Source organism: Thalassophryne amazonica, chromosome 12 (assembly GCF_902500255.1).
Source record: "Thalassophryne amazonica chromosome 12, fThaAma1.1, whole genome shotgun sequence".
Classification (NCBI taxonomy): Eukaryota; Metazoa; Chordata; class Actinopteri; order Batrachoidiformes; family Batrachoididae; genus Thalassophryne; species Thalassophryne amazonica.
In genome coordinates, this window is record NC_047114.1 from 94,883,214 (window position 1) to 94,907,855 (window position 24,642).

Consider the following 24,642-nt stretch of genomic DNA (forward strand, 5'->3'; position numbering starts at 1 on the left):
CAGCGCTTGCGCGTCGATCTGTGATCGATTGAGTCATGAAGCGTTTTATCTACGTCACGGCAGACTGTACTAATCGAGTGCTTATTTTTTTATGGCTGCTGTCTTCTCCGTTTGCTAACACATCGGGACTAAACGGCAACCTCCGAATGTTTTTATCTGCAGCTGTCCGGTCTGCTGTGTCGCAGACGGTATGGCCACATCTTGGTTTTGTTTTACAGTGAAGGTTAAAACGCTTTGTCCAAAAATTTGGAGATAAAATGATAATGTCTCCTCGCAAGGGCAAGCGGTGGAGGCCGCTAAGATTAGCTGGCTAGTTAGCTTAGCTTGCTGTTGTCAAACATTTACAAGATGAAAACAGCACTAACATGCAAAAGAAAGAAAATTGCAGTTTGTAATCGGGGTGAAAGTAATAAAAATAATTTTATTACGCTGTTATCTGACTTTAATTTTCATGTTGCTGATTGAAGCCATACATGTTTCAAACATTTTTGCACTTTCACAGTAGATTTTTATTGTTATTTATAAACTCTTTAGTTTTGGAGCTGTCAGTTGGAGCAACCCCTATATATATATATATATATATATATATATATAATGGAGGAAGAAAAATCCAGTTTCAGACCAGTAATTTAAATAAAAGCAAAAGCTTCGCTTCAGCCATAATAATTTAAAACATGACAGTAATACTTTTTGCACCATTAGCAATACAAGAATAACTTGCTGTTTTTTTTGTCCCAAACATTTTTTATTTGTTTGTACATTTTTATTACACAGTAATGTATGAATTATAATGTATTTGCATGTAAACATGAGCCTTAAATTCAGTAAAATAAAGTGATTTCTTGAGTTTATTGATCTCACCAAACTACCAAGGTGTGTTATCTGTCTTCATTCTCTGTGTTTACAGAGCAGGCGAGTCAGGAGCCTGCACTGCTCTGCTGCACGGGCCGGGGCTGGTGGCATCTTCGTGGTGAGTTACAGTGGTGCTATGAAGTTCACACTTTTCTGGGTTTTTAATATATTTATTTATTCATGCCTGGAACAAAATGGAAGATGGTGATCTTAGGTAAGAGATAGATGACTGACAAATGGTTGCTTTCAAGTGCTGAGGATAGGCCACTGTGGTTGCCATCCAAGACCCAAGGTGGGTGCGTACGGTGGTGGATGAGGCGAGGCACAGCACCAGCACATGCTCCCAGACCTGACCTCAAACAAAACAAATAACCTGACTTAATTTTCCTTGTTAATAACAGATCTGTAAAATTTCCCTAAATAATTCCAGTAAAAACCCATATTCAGGTCTGAAATTTTGGGATAGAGACACGTGAAGACCAGTGATCCTCCTATTTTGAGCCATGTTAGCATCTTTTAATGTGCAAAATGAGCATAACATACAGTAGTGTTCAGAATAATAGTAGTGCTATGTGACTAAAAATTGCTGTGTGCAAAAAATTATAGGCTGTTCATCTACAATGATCTCCAATGCTTTAAAATGGACAAAAAAAAAAACCCCAGAGACGTGTGGAAGAAAACGGAAAACAACCATCAAAATGGATAGAAGAATAACCAGAATGGCAAAGGCTCACCCATTGATCAGCTCCAGGATGATCAAAGACAGTCTGGAGTTACCTGTAAATGCTGTGACAGTTAGAGGATGCCTGTGTGAAGCTAATTTATTTGCAAGAATCCCCTGCAAAGTCCCTCTGTTAAATAAAAGACAAGTGCAGAAGAGGTTACAGTTTGCCAAAGAACACATCAACTGGCCTAAAAAGAAATGGAGGAATATTTTGTGGACTGATGAGAGTAAAATTGTTCTTTTTGGTCCAAGGGCCGCAGACAGTTTGTGAGATGACCCCCAAACTCTGAATTCAAGCCACAGGTCACAGTGAAGACAGTGAAGCATGGTAGTGCAAGCATCATGATATGGGCATGTTTCTCCTACTATGGTGTTGGGCCTATATATCACATACCAGGTATCATGGATCAGTTTGGATATGTCAAAATAGTTGAAGAGGTCATGTTGCCTTATGCTGAAGAGGCCATGCCCTTGAAATGGGTGTTTCAGAAAGACAATGACCCCAAGCACACTAGTAAATGAGCAAAATCTTGGTTCCAAACCAACAAACCTAATGCCTTGCAGATGTGAAGAAATCATGAAAAACTGTGGTTATACAACTAAATACTAGTTTAGTGATTCACAGGATTGCTAAAAAGCAGTTTGAACATAATAGTTTTGAGTTTGTAGCATCAACAGCAGATGCTACTATTATTGTGAACACCCCCTTTTCTACTTTTTTTTACTAATAGCCCAATTTCATAGCCTTAAGAGTGTGCATATCATGAATGCTTGGTCTTGTTGGATTTGTGAGAATCTACTTAATCTACTGGTACCTTGTTTCCCATGTAACAATAAGAAATACACTCAAAACCTGGATTAATCTTTTTAGTCACATAGCACTACTATTATTCTGAACACTACTGTAAATAAAGAGTGCACTTAGATGAAGGGTGAAATATGTTGCATACCAATAATTAGGGATGCAGTGATCTCGATACCAGTATCAGGTATTGGCCTGATCCTGTATTCATTTACTCAAACTTGTAATCATAAAATGTCTCTGATACTCCGTGACCCAATACCACTTTACAGCAACGTGATGTCAACCTCTCAGTGTGGGATTTTCACCCACACTCTCTGAAATTTCAGGACTTTAAGCCGCTACTTTTTTCATGTGTTTTGAACACTGCGGCTTAAACAATGATCCGTCAATGCTATCCATTAATTGGCTGAAAGCCACAGTCCTCATGCGGAGAAAATTCACAGAGTATAAATAAAAAGTCTTACCTGCTCATGGAGTTCATCATCATCTGATCCTGAAGAATAATCCACATAAAACCCCCTGAGTTTGGAACACAACATCTGCAAATACAATTCCTTGTGTGGCTGAAAAAGTTCCTTTGAATTGAATTTTCATTGAATTGCATTTTTTTTTTTTATTAAGACACCCATGCAACAAAATTTCACTCATATACAACAACAAAACTCAAAGTAGTCAAAGAAAAAAGACAGTAAGAAAAAAATAAACAATGTACATGATGCCTAAAGGTGTAGGCAGAAGCAAAGCTTATCAACGCCTACACCCCTCCATGAAATCAAATCAAACCAGGCATATGTGGCTGTTTATAAACATTAATTTCTAAACAAAATCTGAACAACAGCAGCTCATAATTACAATTAAAAGAAAGCAAATATTTCCCTAACAGCTCCCAATACAAGCTGGTTACCATCTACATATTTCAGTAGAAAAGGTTCAAGTATAACGACTTCATACAACACAACTCAACCACTTTCATCTAATACATATCTGAAGAATACCATTTCTTTGTATAAATATTTGAACCGGTATCTGATATCTGGACATCGCTTGATTTTTCTCAGGTAGATTATTCCATTTTTTAGGACCACAAATGGAGACACACAAGCATTTCCTGGTTGTCCTAGTGCCAGCAATTTAAAAATGATACAAACCCCTTAAATTATACATTCCTTCTCTTTGCGTAAAATATTCTTGAATTCTAAATGGTAATTGCTTGTTTTTCACTTTATACATCAATTGAACAGTCTTGAATGAAATCATATCAAGTTTTAATATCTTCGATTTAATGAACATACATGTCAACCCCTTTGAGGGTCCACCTGTATAACCAAGTGAGAAAATCCATAAAATCAACACAAAATCCTTATAATCTCCAAATCACACCAAAATCAGTTTTATTACAGTACACACAGCCGCACAGCAGTATCACATAACTGGGTTTTTGACCACATATTATGAGTTGCCACAATGACATTAAAGTCAGGATCATTACTATTTCCTCCACAGTTGAATTTCAAACAATATTATTCATGTGTCAAGCTGAATTTTATAGAACTGAATGTGTCAAATGTAGTTATTTTTTACACAAACAAGAACTGTGTGTCACTAGTGGAAATACATTAATAAAATGAAAAATAAATCAAATATAATGAACAAAATAAAACATACCTCAGAACTTCATCAAGTGTATTGAAAATCGCCTCGCCAGTTCCAGTGTTGCAGACTGGCATGTCGATGATCCTTGACTTCGCCCCTGTGTTTATTAGGGATGGGTATCGATAAGATTTTATCGATATCAGTACCATTATCGATTCCACTTATCGATCTGATTCCTTATCGATTCCTTTATCGATACCTCTTGTGAATTTTTTGTGTACTAAAAGTAGGCTTTACAGGTTTTCTATGTCAGCGGGTCAAAGAGCTTTTTCTTATCATACACCTGCTCTGTGGAATGGTCTTCCTGCAACTGTGAGACAGTCGAAGTCTGTGGACATTTTTAAGTCAAGACTTAAAGCCATTTTTATTCTCTTTCTTATGAATGGTTTTCATTTTTTATCTGTTTTATTCTTTTACTTCTGTTTTTAATTATGCATTTGAATTTTTTTAATTTTACTTATTTAAATTTTTTATGTTGAACTGTTCTATGTGAGGCGCCTTGAGACGGCTTTTGTTGTGATTTGGTGCTTTATAAGCCGATTAAATTGAAACTGAATTGAAATTGAACAACATTTTATTGAGTCTTAAAGTAAATAAATATGAAATTGGTCACTGGATCCTTAAACTCTGGACATAATAAACTCTACATGGTGGATCCTTGATCTCTGGGCATAAATAGGAATAAATAAAATCTGTAGTTTTTGTCAAAAGCATTTCCTTTCAGACATTATTGGCATAAATGTCTTTCCATACGTCTGAGTTGAGCTTTTGCAGCTGGCTGTGCTGCACATCAGGATGTAATTTATAAAGAATACAGCACGTTTCATTTTGGGAGAAAAAAAAAAGGTTTAGTCGATTGTAGTTTCTTGTCTGTAATACAACATTTGTAAGAGGTGTCATTTTATTTAAAGCGGTAATTCATTTTGAAGTTATTAATTCTAACCAGACTCTGTCTCGGCAGAGAGCCGCGTAGCATTTGGAGCTGTGCCAATGGAACGGAGGATGATTCTAATTTCTTAACTGCAACAAGACAAGAGTCCCAGTTAGTGAGTTTAATCCACATAAAAGTGACTCACGGTATTTTAATGGCTTTGAGAGGGGTTAAGAAGTGGACTTGCCGTTTCTGAAGAGCAGCAAATCAAAGAACCAACGAACTAGTGGATTGAAGCATTGCGTCAGTCGCGCTGCAGAAATGGTTGATTACAGACCCGCTGCAGACCAAACCCTGAATATCTGTAAGACTTTATTTGTACGTCCGTATGACTGTGAAACTCAGAAAAATCCGTATAATTTGCGGACAATCCGTATAGGTTGACATGTATGAATGAACAGTGGATTGGTATGATCCCGATACCCCGCATTGTGAATTATTCTTAATGCTCTTTTTTGAAGGATGAATAATGGTTGCACTGAAGTTTTATAGTTACTGCCCCAGACGTCAGCACAGTATGTCAAGTAAGGTGCAATTAATGCACAATAGAATGTGTTGAAGTCCTGTGACTTCAGCACTTTGTGCCAGTTCTTCCATCAGAGCTCTGATCAGGGTTTCAGCGGCGGAGATTGTCCATCAGGTTGGTGAGTTTCAGCCCTTGGTGTGGGTGTTCCGGCCGATGGGAGATGGGCTCGGTCTGCAACGGGTGTAATCCATTTGTTGAATGTCTGTGGCGCTGCGTTCAGAGCCTCCGCTCGCCTCCACAAAATGCATTTTGTGCCAGAAGTTGAGTCACTGCACCTCGTTAACGGCTCATTTACCACAGGCAATGGGCGATTCTGTCTGAACGCGAGGAAATTATCTCATGAACCACAAAGAAAAAATAAAATAATGTTAAAATTACTAAGTTTTGCCTCCGTGTGTTGTGATACACACGTGAGTGCGTGTCTGTGTGCACACGTCATGCTTCTCCAATATTTACATGTTCCACTTTTAGGGAAAGAACATTTACGGTTTGTATTTGTGTATGTACCTGTACGTATTTATACTCAACAAAAATATAAACGCAACACTTTTGGTTTTGCACCCATTTTGTATGAGACAAACTCAAAGATCTAAAACTTTTTCCACATACACAATATCACCATTTCCCTCAAATATTGTTCACAAACCAGTCGAAATCTGTGATAGTGAGCACTTCTCCTTCGCTGAGATAATCCATCCCACCTCACAGGTGTGCCATATCAAGATGCTGATTAGACACCATGATTAGTGCACAGGTGTGCCTTAGACTGCCCACAATAAAAGGCCACTCTGAAAGGTGCAGTTTTGTTTTATTGGGGGGGATACCAGTCAGTATCTGGTGTGACCACCATTTGCCTCATGCAGTGCAACACATCTCCTTCGCATCATCCGTGAAGAGAACACCTCTCCAACGTGCCAAACGCCAGCGAATGTGAGCATTTGCCCACTCAAGTCGGTTACGACGACGAACTGGAGTCAGGTCGAGACCCCAATGAGGATGACGAGCATGCAGATGAGCTTCCCTGAGACGGTTTCTGACAGTTTGTGCAGAAATTCTTTGGTTATGCAAACCGATTGTTTCAGCAGCTGTCCGAGTGGCTGGTCTCAGACGATCTTGGAGGTGAACATGCTGGATGTGGAGGTCCTGGGCTGGTGTGGTTACACGTGGTCTGCGGTTGTGAGGCTGGTTGGATGTACTGCCAAATTCTCTGAAACGCCTTTGGAGACGGCTTATGGTAGAGAAATGAACATTCAATACACGAGCAACAGCTCTGGTTGACATTCCTGCTGTCAGCATGCCAATTGCACGCTCCCTCAAATCTTGCGACATCTGTGGCATTGTGCTGTGTGATAAAACTGCACCTTTCAGAGTGGCCTTTTATTGTGGGCAGTCTAAGGCACACCTGTGCACTAATCATGGTGTCTAATCAGCATCTTGATATGGCACACCTGTGAGGTGGGATGGATTATCTCAGCAAAGGAGAAGTGCTCACTATCACAGATTTCGACTGGTTTGTGAACAATATTTGAGGGAAATGGTGATATTGTGTATGTGGAAAAAGTTTTAGATCTTTGAGTTCATCTCATACAAAATGGGAGCAAAACCAAAAGTGTTGCATTTATATTTTTGTTGAGTATAATTAAAAGTTTAATAGTGTGGAGAGTGAAAAACTGTTTAGCTCAGTCTCACACACTAGATAAAAACAGAAACAGTCTCACAGCTGATAAAGCAAAGAAGCTGCTTTTCATCAAACTGAATCTGCCCCTCACATTTTAAAAAAAGGCTTTTAGTGCTCACAGACATAAGTAAAGTTAGTGATGGACAGTTTCAGTTCAGTTCCTGGTGTTTTACAGGAGTGTTCAGAATAATAATGGTGCTATGTGACTAAAAAGATTAATCCAGGTTTTGAGTATATTTCTTATTGTTACATGGGAAACAAGGTACCAGTAGATTCAGTAGATTCTCACAAATCCAACAAGACCAAGCATTGATGATATGCACACTCTTAAGGCTATGAAATTGGGCTATTAGTAAAAAAAAGTAGAAAAGGGGGTGTTCACAATAATAGTAGCATCTGCTGTTGACGCTACAAACTCAAAACTATTATGTTCAAACTGCTTTTTTAGCAGTATTTGTATCGTATCGATGAGTACCACAATGTACTCGTACTTGTACTCAGTCTGGAAAAAGTGGTATCGGTGCATCCCTACCAATAACAAGTCCAGTTACATCAAAGTAAACTTTTAGGTATCTCTGACCTGGATGACTGATAAACTTCATTGGCAGACCGCTGTGACGGAGATAGAAGCAAATCCTGGATACTGCAAGTTTTTTTTTCCGTTTTGCTTCACTAATTTCAGTTTTACCCAAGGCCAAAATACGGCCATTGGGTATTACGAAGACTTTGCGTCCGTCCGACTGTCTGTGCTCAGCATAAGTCCAGTCCTATTACAGCCAGGGTCTTCAAATTCACAGGGATCATTCTTGGGACACAGACCTTGGACAAGTTAAAAGATGGCTAACCGTGACCTATTTTAAGAGACGAAAAGGTCACATTCTGTTTCCTATTTTTGTGCTCATACGGCCAATGGTATTTTAGCATTGCGTTATATTTGCACTTATACATTGTGTGGCTGTGATGCGGACATATTTTATAGCTTATTTATCAATTTATAAAATAAATTACTTGATAGAGATACTCGGGGAAAAAAAAATTAAGAGGCATATTTTTTTAATTAAGATTAGGGCAATACAAGCAATAACATCCTAAGACGCTATTTTTAAATTGAGTGCAAAACAGAAATGCATAACTGGAAGGTATATGATTTTTTTTATAGGTACAAAAAAAATATATATATATTTTTAGGTTGTCTGAGGTAAAAAAAAAAAAAACTTCAAAACAATTGGTTAACAAGTTATGTTTACCTTGTAAACACAGCAGAGATAGAATATGTTACTGCATGCACATCCATGTTGCTTTCCATGTTCATCAAGTGAAGCAGTTTTTTGGAAGTTTCCAACTTGGGATTTCTGAGGTGTCTTGAATGCAGCATTAGTATGACGCTTTTGTTGGGGGTGTAAGTCACAGCTTCCACACCAGATAACACTTAAACAAGACATAGTGCAATCATCATATAACCATATAATCATATAACACCATAAGCATCATATAACCTTAAGATAGAAAACAACAGCAGAATCTAATGCTGTCCTGTACAAACCCAAGACAGCAGTTAAAAACTCACGTGGGATATAATACAGAAAGAATGCAAATAAAATTTGGTCTCACAGAATGAATACAGTATTGTATCCTGCATGAACAATTCTTTATTCACTGAATGGAAGCATATTATGATGTCCATACATTTAATACAGTGGGTTGGTATCTTGAGATGTAAACAAGCAGCAGTTGCCTTGGTGGCCACAAAACCTAAGATTTCCAAATGACATAAACTGGCAAACACATTTCAAGCTCAATAAAACTTGAAACACACCTGCTCCTAAATTTTATCTTCCATCGAGCATCCACCGACTGATCAGCAGGTGGCAGGCAGGTCTTGGGAATATTACATCAACAAAACAAAGCTGCTTGATTGATCTGGTGCGCTAAAGTTCACTGAATTTTAAATCATTATGTGCTTTTCATTTGGAGTTTTACAAGATGTGACAGCGTCTATTGTTTTTGAGTTCCTCATTTGTTAACCGTCTATTTGTTCACTCATTACATTTTACAGTGTACATACCGTACCTATCTTTTCCAGAGTGGAGTAAAAGTGGGTTTGATGGTCTGTAATTATGAAGATATATGTACTTTATTTAGAATGTGTAGCTTTACACAGTGGGTGGAATTACTAGTTACATGGTTATCAAGTGATTTGAGAAGGCAAAACCCTAGGCTGCAGCCTGTTCATTTTCATACATAAAGCAAAAACACAGTTTCTCCACTTTCTAATTATATTGAAGGTGGAGCTGCATTTTGCTTGCTTGCTTTGTTTTTTTCTGTGGACGGATTGCATGCATTCTCTGCTCTTTGTTTTGCTGTTAAAAGTGTAAAACTATTCTGTTCTCTTTACTGGGGGCGTGTGAGGAAATACTGTTTTAAATTGTTGACTGTGTTGTGCATTTTTAATTTTTTAACACATATATTCTGACATCTGCACTTGTTTTCCCTTTGTGGATTAAATGATGGTTTAGTCTTGTTTTTAATGATACTACATATCATGAGTAGTAAGTCTGTTGCTAACAAGTCAAATTTGATGGATATCAGTTTGACATTGTATTTACACAGAAATGAAATATTATTTTTAAAAGGTAAGGTGTGCATTTATTGTAAGGAGAGTCAACGCCTTTGTTTAACAATGCCCCCTCCCTCTCTGTTTTAGCACAGAGACACACCTGACAACAACCCGGAAACTCCTTTTGAATTCACAGAGGAGAACAAAAAGGTGAAGTTGATATCATCATTATTATCAGGTTGTCCTAAAAGTTCCCTGAAAAGCCTTCAGTTAATTCAAAATGCTGCAGCTAGAGTACTGACAGGGACTAGAAGGAGAGCGCATTATCTCACCCATATTGGCCTCTCTTCATTGGCTTCCTGTTAATTCTAGAATAGAATTTAAAATTCAGGATGGATCAGGTGACCCTGAACCATCCCTTAGTTATGCTGCTATAGACTTAGACTGCTGGGGGGTTCCCATGATGCACTGAGTGTTTCTTTCTCTTTTTGCTCTGTATGCACCACTCTGCATTTAATCATTAGTGATTGATCTCTGCTGCCCTCAACAGCATGTCTTTTTCCTGGTTCTCACCCTCAGCCCCATCCAGTCCCAGCAGAAGACTGCCCCTCCCTGAGCCTGGTTCTGCTGGAGGTTTCTTCCTGTTAAAAGGGAGTTTTTCCTTCCCACTGTCGCCAAGTGCTTGCTCACAGGGGGTCGTTTTGACCGTTGGGGTTTTTACGTAATTATTGTATGGCCTTGCCTTACAATATAAAGCGCCTTGGGGCAACTGTTTGTTGTGATTTGGCGCTATATAAATAAAATTGATTGATTGATAAAATTGATTGATTGATATCAGAAGTGCTTTGCATCTCACAGCTTTGATCAACATTTTAAAAGTTGGTAATTTTGTTAGTATTTCAAGTCATATTTCTTTTATACACATAAAGTTCCCTGATATGATAGTATCATAAATATTGATACAGTTGTGCTTTTGTACAAATGTTGTTTTACAGTGATACTGTATGCATGGTAAAAATAAATATTTGTTTTTAACAGAGGGTTGAGGTAATCATGTCGATGTATCCGGAGGGACACAAGCAAGCAGCCACTCTCCCAGTGTTGGATTTAGCCCAGAGGCAGCACGGTTGGCTTCCCATCTCAGCCATGAACAAGGCACAGTGATTTCCATAACATCTGTTATACCTGTTTGAATTCCTAATCCACCTAAAATCATTTTTATAACATTTCTGTGAAATTCCATCCATCCGTTTTTTTTTTTTGCACGTTTATTGAAAATGAAAAAAAAAAACAATCACATGTACATAAGTATTCGCAGCCTTTGCTATGGAGCTCCGCATTGAGCTCTGGTGCATCCTGTTGCCACTGATCATCCCTGAGATGTTTCTACAGCTTAATTTGAGTCCACCTGGGGTAAATTCAGTTGATTCAATTTATTTCATACAACACCAAATCACAACAAAGCTGCTTCAAGGCACTTCAAACGAGTAAAGGCCCAGTCACACGGCACTTAATGAAGGGTGATGAAGCCCTGACGAAACAAGAAATCTGGACTTTCGTTGGCATCGTTTAACCTTTGCGCAGCTTTGTTCCTGCAGCTGGCGCTACGTCAGGATTTTTAAACTGTTGAAAAATTTGAACGAAGGGCAACGAAAACCTCAATTCGTCTGTGTCTCGTTTTGCTGTCGTGCTTGACGTTTTTTCATCGTTTGTGTAGTTTTTGTAACGTTATTGTTTAATTTGACTTCGTTGGAGCAGCTGAACATTTTCACACAGTGCAGAAGCCGGTTTGTGAGGCTGCTGCTGCTTCATGTACTGTTGGAAATTACACGGCAAACTCAGCCTGCTTGCTTGGATTTTTTTTAATCTGTGTGGGGGGCAGCTTCAATGGGCTCAGGCACCTTAGATAGGCCAGAATTAATCTTTTGTGTGGATATAATTAATTATTTTGCCACAAACAACTGTTGAATTTGAAACATCAAAAATGCTGTGTAATGTCCGACGGTACTTGAATGCATCATCAGCGGCAGCAGCAGCTGCTGCGTGCGCTTATTATTTTTATTAAATATAACAACATGAGTGTAGGAATGACAATCCAGTCCTTCTGTACATGTGGCAACAGGCAGACGAATCAAAATGATTATATAAGAGCTGTTCTGGAAGGAAGAATTCACGTTGTGGATCAGTGATCAGCTGGTGGAATAACCGCACGTGAGTCAGTGCGCGCGTTCACACGCACTGATTAATTTACTGCTCTGATATATTCAATCATCTTTACACTTATATTTATATTTATTCTCCCTTTTGACAGTTTTCTGTTATAAATAAATATATATGGCTTAGAACATAATACTGTGATACAGCAGTGACCACAGCACACTTTTTTTTTTTTTTTTAAATTGGAGGAAGACGGAGTGCACTATGAGCTCCGTCCCAGCACCGAGTCCTGGAACACAGAGATGCAGACACACACTGCTCCAGCTGTGGCTCCAGGTGTGTTTCGTCGAGATCGTGAGCTTCGGTTTTGTTAATTTCCTCTTTCGTCCCTTTTGCGCTCTTGCTTCGCAGACTGTTCCGTGATAAAAGCTCTTTCGTCCACCTTTTCTCACCGAATTGTAACGTTTTTTACTTTTTCCCTTCGTTCAGGAATCGTCGTGTGACTGGGCCATAAGGTCGAACATTACCAAGCCCTAGAGCAAGCACACAGGTGACAGTGGTAAGGAAAAAAACCCTCTGATGATGTTGAGGAAGAAACCTCAAGCAGACCAGACTCAGAGGGGTGACCCACTGTTTAGACCATTCTAAAGCCCCGTTTACACATAGACGGTTTTTATCGGCGGGTAGTACGTAGACCGAAGTTCGCGGTAGTTCCGGCTGTTTTTGTGGTGGAAAGGAGCGGAGCATTTCGCCGGCGTTTTGACCGCCGTACTAGCCGCAAATACGCGGATAAAACGGCGCTAAATCTGCCGAATAAAACGGCGTTTTGACGCCGTAGCATCCGGTACACGTCAGGCAACGGGGGTTAATACCCAGCTCTATCCTTTACAATCGCAGGTTAAGACGCGCGTGAGAACGGCGGTATTCTGCTGCCACCGATAATGCCCTGTGTACCCCTGGATTTATCCAGGCAAATCCTGCGTTACTCCAGGAACTTTTGCATATAGGCACCGCCCCCAGAGTATAATAGGCTGAAGCAGCAGGAATACATGCCTCTGTCACTGCAGGGGGAGGGAGATCATCCTCAGCCTTTTCTTCTCCTTCCTTTTCCCCTCCTCAACGTGTTGCTCCGTCTCCACCACAGGGTTACCCTCTGCTTCTGAACCAGACCTCTTGGTAAGTCCTTGCCGCTGCCAATTATCTTTTAGGAGGCATACTGGAGCTTCTCTGCAAAAATATCTGGAGCTGGCCGCGAGTGAGAGGCCTGCATGCAGCGCGCTAGCGTTTTTATACTGACCGCCGCCTATCGGCTGTTTGGAACGCCATTAACTGGGAGGTGGCGTTTAGAACGCCGTCGTTTTGTCTGCCTCTGTCGCCAGTTAAAACGCCCTTGAGGACGCCGATGTGGGCTCTATTGCCATTTTACATGCCGTTGATTAGGGATACAACGCCGGCCGCCAATTATGGCGGTGTAAACTGCGGCACTACAGGAAGGGGCAGGATGAAACAGCGATTAAAAAGTATCAAACGCCGTTGTTCACGTTGTCTCCGTCGTCATGCGAATTCTCCGGGAGAGCTCCCGGAATTATTCGACATGTTGAATAATTTTTTTGACGATTCCTGGTAAAGCCGGAACTAAGCCACGCCCCCTAGTGCTGGCGTTAACAGCGGCGTATGATCCTTAAGACGGCCAAAAACTCTTCCGGGACGCTTCCGGGAGCTCTTACTGTCTATGTATAAACGGGGCTTAACAGTTACAAGGTTTTACAAAGTTTTTACCAAGCTGAAGAAACGGGAAACAGAAAAACCAGAGTAGCATAAAAAACAAAGTGCACTGTTGAGATAAGCATGCAGTCTTTGCTGCCACAGGCAGGGGGTACACCAGCACCCTGTGGCGCAGGGCCAGCGTCCATCAATCACGTCATCAGTGGACCACAGCACAAGCTGTCATCCTGGCAGAATATATTCCAAAAGCAGACTGCAGTGTACTGCATCTTGTGGTCAGTCCAGCGCCCTGTGGTGTGCAGCTGTCAGCCTTGTGCGATGTCATCAGGGCCTTGGACAGAGAGAAAAAGAGCAGAATCAGTTCGTCGGAAAAACTGCACCTAGTGCAGCAGATAACAGAATATTTACAGAGGAATCCTTCAAATCTGGAAAGAAGCACCAAAGTTGGCACAAATACTCCTTAGACATTACTCTTTTGAAAAAAACTGAGTAGCCACTTGAATTTTCAGTAGGCGGCCAGGTAGGGGTCAATTGAAGAATTACACAGGGGTCAAAATTTAAAAATGTTTCAATCATATTGAAAACTATACCACATTATTTGTCTGATCACAACGATACCAAAAAGGTATAGTTTGGACTATCTATGACTGAATGTTATGGAGTTACGGGGTAAAAACAGCAAGAATGGTACCAAAGGTCAGCATTAGTTTGTACAGGGGTCAGATGTTAAAGTTGCTCTAAATATTGTAAAATGTGATGCAAATTATTGGTTGAGTTAATAGGGTTTTAAAAAGGAATAGTTTGCACTATGTGGCATGCTTAGTTATCATGTTACAGGGTAACATATGTCACATGTCATAGAATCCAATGGACGTTGCAGACCAAGCATTCAGCACAGTCAAAACTATTTCATTTATTAATCCTATTAGTTCAACCAATAATTTGCACCACTTTTGACCAAAATTGGAGCAACTTTAACTTTTGACCCCTGTACAAACTGAAACTGACCTTTGTCACCATTCTTGTTGTTTTTACCCCATAACTCCATAACATTCAGTCATAGATAGTCCAAACTATACCTTTTTGGTATTGTTGTGATCAGACAAATAATGTGGTATAGCTTTCAATATGATTGGAGCATTTTTAAATTTTGACCCCTGTGTAATTCTTCAGTTGACCCCTACCTGGCCACCTACTGAAAACTCAAGTGGCTACTCAGTTTTTTCAAAAGAGTAATGTCTAAGGAGTGCCAACTTTGGTGCTTCTTTCCAGAAATGAACAATTGTTACAGTTATCTGCTCCACTAACCTAAGATAAATTGAGTTCACAGCAGTAAATTGACAGAAAAGCAGAGAGAATACCAAGGTAATTGCCTTCAGCTAGCCCTTAGCTTCCCTAACAGACCAGAATTTAGATGAAGAGAGACAGACCTTTTCTGTTGCTAATAAAATGAGTTAAAGGGATAGGAAGCATAGTTTCATACTATGCCAGCATGCTAGCCACACGAGAGGGAGAATAGCTGCATCTTAAGTCTGGACTTGAAAGTCTCTACAAAATCTGACTGTTTTATCTCCACAGGGAGATCATTCCACAAAACAGGGGCATGATAAGAAAAGGCTCTGTGACCGGCAGACTTTTTATTCACCCTAGGGACACGAAGTAGTACTGAGCCCTGAGAATGCAGAGCCCGGACCGGTACGTAGGGTTTAAGTAGGGAGTCCATGAATAATTTTGTAGGTTAGTAACAGAACATTAAAATCTGACCTCACAGAGACAAGAAGCCAGTTGATTGGACATGATTTAGAAAGGCACACACCTGTATACATATAAGGTCCCCACAGTTGCCAGTCCAAGTCAGAGCACAAACCAAGCATGAAGTCAAAGGAATTGTCTGTAGACCTCTGAGACAGGATTGTCTTGAGGCACAAATCTGGGGAAGGGGTACAGAAACATTTTTGCTTCTTTGAAGGGCCCAATGAGCACAGTGGCCTACATCAAATGGATCCCAGAACGTTTGGATCCACCAGGAATCTTCCTAGAGCTGGCGACCTGTCTAAACTGAGCAATTTGGGGAGAAAGGCCTTAGTCAGGGAGGTGACCAAGCAATTTGATGGTCACTCTGTCAGAGCTCCAGCATTCCTCTGTGGAGAGAGGAGAACCTTCCAAAAGGACAACCATCTCTGCAGCAATCCACCAATCAGGGCTGTATGGTAGAGTGGCCAGACGGAAGCCACTCCTTAGTAAAATGCACATGGCAGCTCACCTGGAATTTGACAGAAGGCACCTGAAGGACTCTCAGACCACGAGAAACAAAATTCTCTGGTCTGATGAGACAAAGATTGAACTCTTTGGTGTCATGTTTGGAGGAAACCAGGCACCATCCCTACAGTGAAGCATGGTGGTGGCAGCATCATGCTGTGGGGGTGTTTTTCAGCAGCAGGAACTGGGAGACTAGTCAGGATTGAGGGAAAGATGAATGCAGCAATGTACAAAGACATCCTGGATGAAAACCTGTTCCAGAGCGCTTGTGACCTCAGACTGGGGTGACGGTTCGTCTTTCAGCAGGACAATGACCCTAAACACACAGCCAAGATATCAAAGGAGTGGCTTCAGAACTCTGTGAATGTCCTTGAGTGGCCCAGCCAGAGCCCAGACATGAATCTGATTGAACATCTCTGGGGAGATCTGAAAATGGCTGTACACTAATGCTCCACATCCAACCTGATGGAGCATGAGAGGTGCTGAAAAGAGGAATGGACCAAACTGCCCACAGATAGGTGCACCAAGCTTGTGGCATCATATTCAAGAAGACTTGAGGCTGTAATTGCTGCCAAAGGTGCATCAACAAAGTACTGAGCAAAGGGTGTGAATACTTATGTTCATGTAATTTCTTAGTTCTTAATTTTTTAATAAATTTGCAAAAAAAAAAACAAAAAAAAAGTGTCATTACGAGGTGTTTTCAGTAGAATTTTGACAGAAAAAATTAAATTTACTCCATTTTGGAATAAAGCTGTAACATAAAATGTGGAAAAAAGTGAAGTGCTGTGAAGACTTTTCAGATGGACTGTGTATAAGGAAAGATTACTGAATGTAAAGTTGATTTGTTTTTGTTTTTTCCTTCAGGTTGCAGAAGTGCTGGAAGTTCCTCCAATGAGGGTGTATGAAGTGGCAACATTCTACACCATGTTTCAGCGTCAGCCTGTGGGAAAATACTTTATTCAGATCTGCACAACTACACCCTGCATGCTTTGCAACTCAGACAGCATTCTGGAGGCCATCCAAAACAAACTGGGTAATGGTAGTATTCCATTTTATGACAAGCCCCAAATAGAGACGAACACAGAAATAAAGTAAAAAAACAAAAGTAACCAGTTTATATGTGTGTGTATTTGAGGTAAATGGACATTGAGAACAAACATACGTTTGTTGTTGCTATTCAGACAGTGTCAGGAACACATTTAACACAGGACAACCCCACCCCCAGCAGAGCAAGCCACTTCATGTTGTTAAGTGCTAAATGGAGCAAATTTGTAACTGTTTATATTTGTAATTTCCCAAATTGTGAAGTTATACTTGTGGTTATGTGTCACATGTATTACGAGATGACATACAAAGACTTATTGTTTCAGTAACCCGATCTGCAGCTCAAAGGAGATTTGGTAAACATCTAGCATGTCTTCAACTGTCTTCCACAGGCATCAAGGTTGGAGAGACGACAGCTGACAAGCTGTTTACACTAATAGAAGTGGAATGTCTGGGTGCCTGTGTGAATGCTCCGATGGTGCAGATCAATGACAACTATTATGTGAGTGTAGAGCTTGTTCTGTGCAGATGGCTTCTTATACGGAATAATATATGTCCATTTTTTTTGGGGGGGGGGGTAAAATTAGGTTAAGTCTGAAATGAGTCTCACAAAGAATGTCTGTGATGAATGTACGAGGTCTATTAGATAATAAACCGACCTTTTTATTTTTTCAAAAACTATATGGATTTGAATGATGTGCGGTTACACCAATCATGCTTGAACCCTCGTGCGCATGCGTGAGTTTTTTCACGCGTGTCGGTGACGTCATTTCCCTGGGTTAGGGTTAGGGTTTGAGTGAGATGTGGTCCCGCCCTCTCGGCTGAATTCCCTTGTTTCACACGCTGCTCGAGACGGCGCGCGTTGCTTAATCAAAATTTTTCTGGACCTGTGAGGAATATCCGAGTCCCGGAGCGGGACGTCCTGCAGCGCTTCCAGGCGCCGTCGTCGGCCTGTTTCGACCTGAAAACATCCTAATTTAAGGCTTAATTCACCCAGGACGTCGTGAGAGAACAGAGAAGATTCAGAAGAGGCCGGCATGAGGACTTTATGCGGACATTCCACTGTTTAAGGACATTTTATAATGAAAGACGTGCGCGCAAATTCGCCGAGTCGTTTCCGTGACGACTTGGCAAATCTGTGTGCGCCGCGACAGGAAAAACACCTCCGTGTTGAAAACCATTTGTAAAATTCAGGTGGCTTTTGATGGCTTTCAACAAGTGAGTAACTGAGAAATTGTTTAACAGCTTGGGCATGTTCCAACTTGCCCGTTAAGGTTTCCAACGGAGGTGTTTTTCCTGTTGCGACCCCCTGTGGTCGGGTCCGGCCCGACATGCGACTCTGCCCGCACGTTCTTTCATTACAAAATGTCCGTTAACAATGGAATGTCCGAATAAAACTCCTCATGCCGACTTCTTCTGAAAGTTCTCTGTTTTCTGACGACTTACTGGGTCAACAGAGCCTGAAATGTGGAAGTTTCCAACTTGAAACGGCGAGACGCTGCCGCCTCGAAGCGCAGATCGCCGTCAGGCACTGTGGGCCATCCTTACGGCGACACTACCAGACCAAAATCTCTCATCAGCCGTTAAAATTTTTACCGAAAACCAGCTGAATTTATCGAATGGTGTCCACTCAGTTGTGTCTTACAGTTTTGAAAAAATTTTGATCAAACAAAGCAGCAGTCTCTGAGCCATTCCTAAACAATGAAAAAAATCGACGAGAGGGTGGGCCACTCCTCACTCAAAGACTGCCCACAGGCGTGAAAAAACTCTTGCATGCCCACGAGGGTTCAAGCATGTCTGATGTAATCACACGTGATTCAAATCCATATGGTTTTTGAAAAAAATAATAAGGTCGGATACTTTTCTAATAGACCTCGTATGTCACAGCTGTGTTTCAGGAGCACCACTTATGTCTGGCAGCTAATACAGATGTGGTCCAACCTTCATAGGTATGGGATGAAATAAATAAAGTGCAGGAATTTTCACTGTAGTCTGGTGTATTAATACAGCAGAAGTATGTATTATCTGTGCTAAATTAGCTGCTGCTAATAACTTAGGTTATTCATGAAACTTATCTTTTGGAAAACATCTCCATCTTCTATTGTCCCAGGCCAAATATTTTAACATTGAAAGGTTTAATATTTATGTCTGTTTAATAAATAAAGAAATAAAATTGCACTCCCAACTTGTCCTTCACATATCAGTCATATTTTGTTAGCTAGAATTTATTAACCTTGAACTGAAAACGTTGTATTTCCACTATTGCTTCCTAACCTTTCCAGTTGTCCACCAAACACTGAATTAAGTGGATATTAGAAGGTCTTCAAAGGGGATGAAGAATGCCCAGAACTGCAAAGACTAAGTGCATTATATTGTAGTAATCTTTTTATGTTTGTTTCTTTGTTTCCAGGAGGATCTTACCCCAAAGGATATAGAACATATAATCGATGAACTTAAAGCAGGGAGAGTTCCACCACCAGGTCCCAGGTACAGACAAATGCTCATCAGTGTTGGGCTGCAGTGATTATTTAACCATGAAAATGCATTTCTGATTAACTCATGTTTAATATGAATGTCTGAAAATCAGAAGTTTAAAGGCAGAGCTTCAGTCTTCTGTTTGATCATCTCTTGCTCTCTCTCCCTCTCTCCAATAGTTTCTTAAAGGAATTTATTTTTTCTTTTGTTGAGAGCTGCTTAAAACCAGCTCAGAAACTGTTAATATATGCATCTAAAGCACTGTCCTTGTGTGGAACTGTTATACAGTTAAAATCAAATGAATTTAACCTGATTATTCTGATTTATAACTAAACCACTTTTGAAAAATAGCTAAATCAGGTTTGAGTCCTTAAAACATTAAATGTTTATCAATGTAATGAGTCAGAACCAAATGATCCTCAACAAACAAGAGGAATTCAAATTTTTGAGCAGCGATAACTGAAGTTTTGACTTCTTCATAATAACCAATATCTTGTCAAAGTAAACATTTCTTTTTAAAATATATCTGAGAAATTGCATAAAAAATAGAAGACACTGAGTTTCATAATTGATCATTTGGGTTGCTGGAGTTACATTCATACAGGTGAAAAGCATTTGACACACGACAGCCACGGCTAAAACCCCATCTCCATCAGTTGGTTTGAGTCAGTCAAACATTTAAATTTACTCTTTTGATCTTGCTGTAGTCAGTGCATGTGTGAATAGGTTAGAACAGCTAACGAAATGAATGGCTACATGACAGAATTGTTAGAGGTACGTTGGCATGTAGCTTAGAAGTTATTATGAATGCTGATGTTGCAGTGAAAATGGCACATGCTGCACAACTCCGGTGAATAACCCACATCTTGCGCCACATTCTGTATCTATGAACATTACTTTGTTTTGTTTGTTCAACAAAATCATTGGATTATAAAGGACATAAATCATTTTTTAGTATATTCACTAAAGGCAGTAGTGTTTTGTTGTCTCCATCAAGAGAAATTAAATTTTTAAAAGAATGGGATGCCAAGCACTAACTTGATTGAACAAACCAGTAGTCTCACATTTGTATAAGGTAAAGCACTCAGTCCTGTTTATACATGGCAAAAAATGGATGACTGCTGCGACAGCCACATTCACAACTCCATTCATACGTGATCTTTTTTTATTCCTTAAGGCCCCCTGACACTTGCACGACTTTGATGCATGCACTGCGTCATGCAGGAGAGTAAACTTGTTAACGGGTGTAGACTGAACGTGAGAGGGGCACTGGTGCGTGCAGTTGTGCAAAGAGAATTTTGAAATGTTCAAAAAAAATCTTTCACACATAAATGTCGTGCAACAAACGTGAAGTGGTAGTGAATGTTGCACGATCTACTCGCTAACACTACGTGTAGCTCATCAAATTGAGTAAAGAAGTGAACAGTGTGAGTGGTTACATCAGTGCAATGCATCAGACCGCAGCTCATCTGAATGATTATAATGAGATGTTAAATCTATCACAAGCATACTTTTACAGCTGCTCACAAGAAGGAAAGAACATGTAACTGTTTTACCAACCCATTACAAAACAAACATGACATAATTACCTTGTTAGACAGCTCCAAATGTGTTCTCCCCCTCGTTAAGTGCACGCGAGAAAAGCTGCAGCTGGAGCGGTCCTCTGATTCTATAAGTGAATTGAGCCGTTTTCAACAGCCAACTTGATGATAAAGTGATTAATCCACTACGAAATAATTATTTTACAGACGCAGCGTCCAGTGCACAGTGCATGGCAGCCAGTGGAACAAAGCACGGCATCCAGCTGGGAACGCAGTGGGTGGGATCGTCACGACGATGTGCGTGCAAGTGCGCGGAACAAAGTCATGTTTGTGTCAGGGCACGTTTATATTGGTGCAGTTCATTTTGTTGTCATGGGGGTTTTTCTCCCTTATAGCAATCTTTAACATCACAAAGAAAAGCCATTTAGAATACTGCAGATCATTTCAGAGCTTGTTAATGCTTCCGTTAGTTTTTCCAGCAAAGTTCAAAACAGATGACAGTGTTTAAAAACAAAGAGTGTAATTAGTTTAACACAGCTGTTATTGGTGAAGATCCTTAACATCGCAGAGGAAAACCTGTTTGACTGTAGAGCCTTAAGGTGCACTGACACAAGCATGGCTTTGACTCATGCACTAGCATGACCTGTTTCATGCTGGAGAGTAAACTCGTCTTTAACTGGTGCAGGCTGAACGTGAGAGGGGTGCCGGTGCATGCTATTGCACACAGAAAATTTTGAAGTGTTCAAAAAAAAAATCTTTCATCCACAAATGTCGTGCTGCGTGGTGCGATCTAATCACCAACACGATGTGCAGCTCATCAAGTCGAGTAAAGAAGTAGTGAACAGAGCGAGTGGCGACGTCAGCAGATCGCATCAGAGCGCAGCTCATCTGAACGATTACTACAAGAAGTTAAATCTGTTATAAACATACTTTAACAGCTGCACACAAGAAGGAAAGAAGACACCACTGTTTTACCAAGCCATGACAATGTAACCATGACAAATAATTACCTTTTTAGACAGCTGAAAATGCTATTTATCCAGCTCGTTAGGCACGTGTGCATGAATGGTACCAAGTGAAGCCTCCTCTGTGATTCAGGAAGCGATTACAGCCATTTTCACCGGCCAGTTTACAGAGAAAATGATTAATCCGCACAAAATAATTATTTTATATACACAGCATCCAGCACAGAGCACGTAGCAGGCGGTAGAACAAAGAACAGCATCCAGGAGGGAACACAGTGGGTGGGATTGTCACAACATTGGGCGTGCAAGTGCGTGAATCAAAGACATGCTCATGTCACTGCACCTTTACAGAGCTAGTTGGTTACATCAAGTAACCTCTATCTTATCACGTCACCCTTCTATCACAGGGGGGCACCCCACTTTATTTTACAGAAATAACTTAAGTGCAGCTGTGATTCTGAGCATTCCAGTGCATAATTAATTTCCTTTTTAAAACTTATTGAGCAAAAATCACTGTTCCATTTTTTTTATTAAATAACTTGGGGAGGCGATGGTCTCGTGGTTAAGTGTTGGGCTTTAGACCAGAGGATCCTCGGTTCAAAACCCAGTCTGTGGGAAAATCATTAAGGGCCCTTGGGCAAGGTTACTTAATCCCCAGTTGCTCCTGGTGCGTAGTGAGTGCCTTGCATACCAGCACCCTGACATCAGTGTGTGAGTGTGTCTGTGTGAATGGGTGAATGCGAGGCATCATTGTAAAGTGCTTTGAGCTTCTGATACAGATGAAAAAGTGCTATATAATTGCAGTCCATTTACCATTTTAGCTTTGCTGATATTCTAAAATATCTGTTGCGTACGGATTCCAAGGGACATTCTCTTTCTTTTTTATTATTCAGGAGTGGCCGTTTCTCCTGCGAGCCTGCAGGTGGTTTGACTTCTCTGACAGGGCCTCCTACAGGACCAGGATTTGGTGTAAGACCAGACCTGTAGACAATTTCAGATACAGTTGGCTTTTTGACCCTAAAATGCAACTTGTTTCTGACCTTCATAATGTATAACTCAAACCTGTGTAAATAAATTGTTCATGTATGTGTGTTCTGTGTCACCGTGTCTTTTCCAGGGAGATCAGGATTTTGTACAAAGAAATGGCTGACAATTTAGAATTTTTTTTAAATGTATTCAGATATTTCAGCTTTGCTGTACAACCCCAATTCCAATGAAGTTGGGACGTTGTGTAAAATGTAAATAAAAACAGAATACAATTATTTTCAAATCCTCTTCAACCTATATTCAATTGAATACACCACAAAGACAAGATATTTAATGTTCAAACTGATAACCTTTATTGTTTTTGTGCAAATATTTGTCCTTTTTGAAATGGATGTCTGCAACATGTTTCAAAAAAGCTGGGACAGTGGTATGTTTACCACTGTGTTACATCACCTTTCTTTCTAACAACACTCAATAAGTGTTTGGGAATTGAGGACACTGATTGTTTAAGCTTTGTAGGTGGAATTCTTTCCCATTCTTGCTTGACGTACGACTTCAGTTGTTCAACAGTCCGGGGTCTCCGTTGTCGTATTTTGCGCTTCATAATGCGCCACACATTTTCAATGGGCGACAGGTCTGGACTGCAGGCAGGCCAGTCTAGTACCCGCACTCTTTTACTACGAAGCCATGCTGTTGTAACATGTGAATAATGTCGCTTGGCATTGTCTTGCTGAAATAAGCAGGGACGTCCCTGAAAAAGACGTTGCTTGGATGGCAGCATGTGTTGCTCCAAAACCTTGATGTACCTTTCAGCATTGATGGTGCCATCACAGATGTGTAAGTTGTCCATGCCATGGGCACTAACACACCCCCATACCATCACAGATGCTGGTTTTGAACTTTGCGCTGGTAACAATCTGGATGGTCTTTTTCCTCTTTTGTCTGGAGGACACGACGTCCATGATTTCCAAAAACAATTTGAAATGTGGACTCATCAAACCACAGCACACTTTTCCACTTTGCGTCTGTCCGGCCCAGAGAAGGCGGCTGTGTTTCTGGATGTTGTTGATGTATGGCTTTCACACTTTGGATGATGGAGTTTTAACTTGCACTTGTAGACGTAGCGACGGTGTTAACTGACAATGGTTTTCTAAAGTGTTCCTGAGCGGTAAGATCCTTTAAACAATGATGTTGGTTTTTAATGCAGTGCTGCCTGAGGGATCGAAGGTCACAAGCATTCAATGTTGGTTTTCGGTCTTGCCGCTTACATGTAGAAGGTTCTCCAGATTTTCTGAATCTTCTGATTATATTATGGACTGTAGATGATGGAATCCCTAAATTCCTTGCAGTTGAACTTTAAGAAACATTGTTCTTAAACTGTTGGACTATTTTTTCATGCAGTTATTCACAAAGTGGTGATCCTCACCCCATCTTTGCTTGTGAACGGCTGAGCCTTTTGGGGATGCTCCTGTTATACCCAATCGTGACACTCACAATTACTGTCTTCAGTTCCCAAAGGCTTACTGAGTGTTGTTAGAAGGAAAGGTGATGTAACACAGTGATAAACATACCACTGTCCCAGCTTTTTTGAAACCTGTTGCAGGCATCCATTTCAAAATGAGCAAATATTTGCACAAAAACAATAACATTTATCAGTCTGAACATTAAATACGAGGTCTATTAGAAAAGTATGTGACCTTATTATTTTTTTCAAAAACCATATGGATTTGAATCACGTGTGATTGCGTCAGCCAAGCTTGAAC

General features: G+C 40.4%; 1 protein-coding gene and 1 long non-coding RNA gene across 2 annotated transcripts; one reads left to right on the forward strand and one right to left on the reverse strand.

Moving 5' to 3' along the window:
* On the forward strand, positions 1-22,983 carry ndufv2 (NADH:ubiquinone oxidoreductase core subunit V2). The gene is made up of 8 exons (XM_034183383.1): positions 1-188; positions 908-970; positions 9,874-9,936; positions 10,765-10,881; positions 16,732-16,900; positions 17,304-17,413; positions 19,322-19,398; positions 22,786-22,983. Exons 1-8 carry the CDS (start codon positions 36-38, stop codon positions 22,877-22,879), a joined length of 846 nt encoding a protein of 281 aa, XP_034039274.1. The 5' UTR covers positions 1-35; the 3' UTR covers positions 22,880-22,983.
* LOC117522015 lies at positions 709-11,199 on the reverse strand. Its single transcript, XR_004564114.1, has 3 exons — positions 11,019-11,199; positions 7,202-7,204; positions 709-720 (listed from the first exon to the last, which is right to left on the reverse strand). It is a non-coding gene; the product is annotated as an uncharacterized LOC117522015 (long non-coding RNA).
* Positions 22,984-24,642: the final 1,659 nt, after the last annotated feature.

Coding starts and splice junctions, on each gene's coding strand:
- ndufv2 (XM_034183383.1), top strand. CDS start 36: ATGAAGCGTTTTATCTACGTCACGGCAGACTGTACTAATCGAGTGCTT. Junction 971..9,873: donor GGGCTGGTGGCATCTTCGTG/GTGAGTTACAGT, acceptor TCTCTGTTTTAG/CACAGAGACACACCTGACAA. Junction 9,937..10,764: donor TCACAGAGGAGAACAAAAAG/GTGAAGTTGATA, acceptor TGTTTTTAACAG/AGGGTTGAGGTAATCATGTC.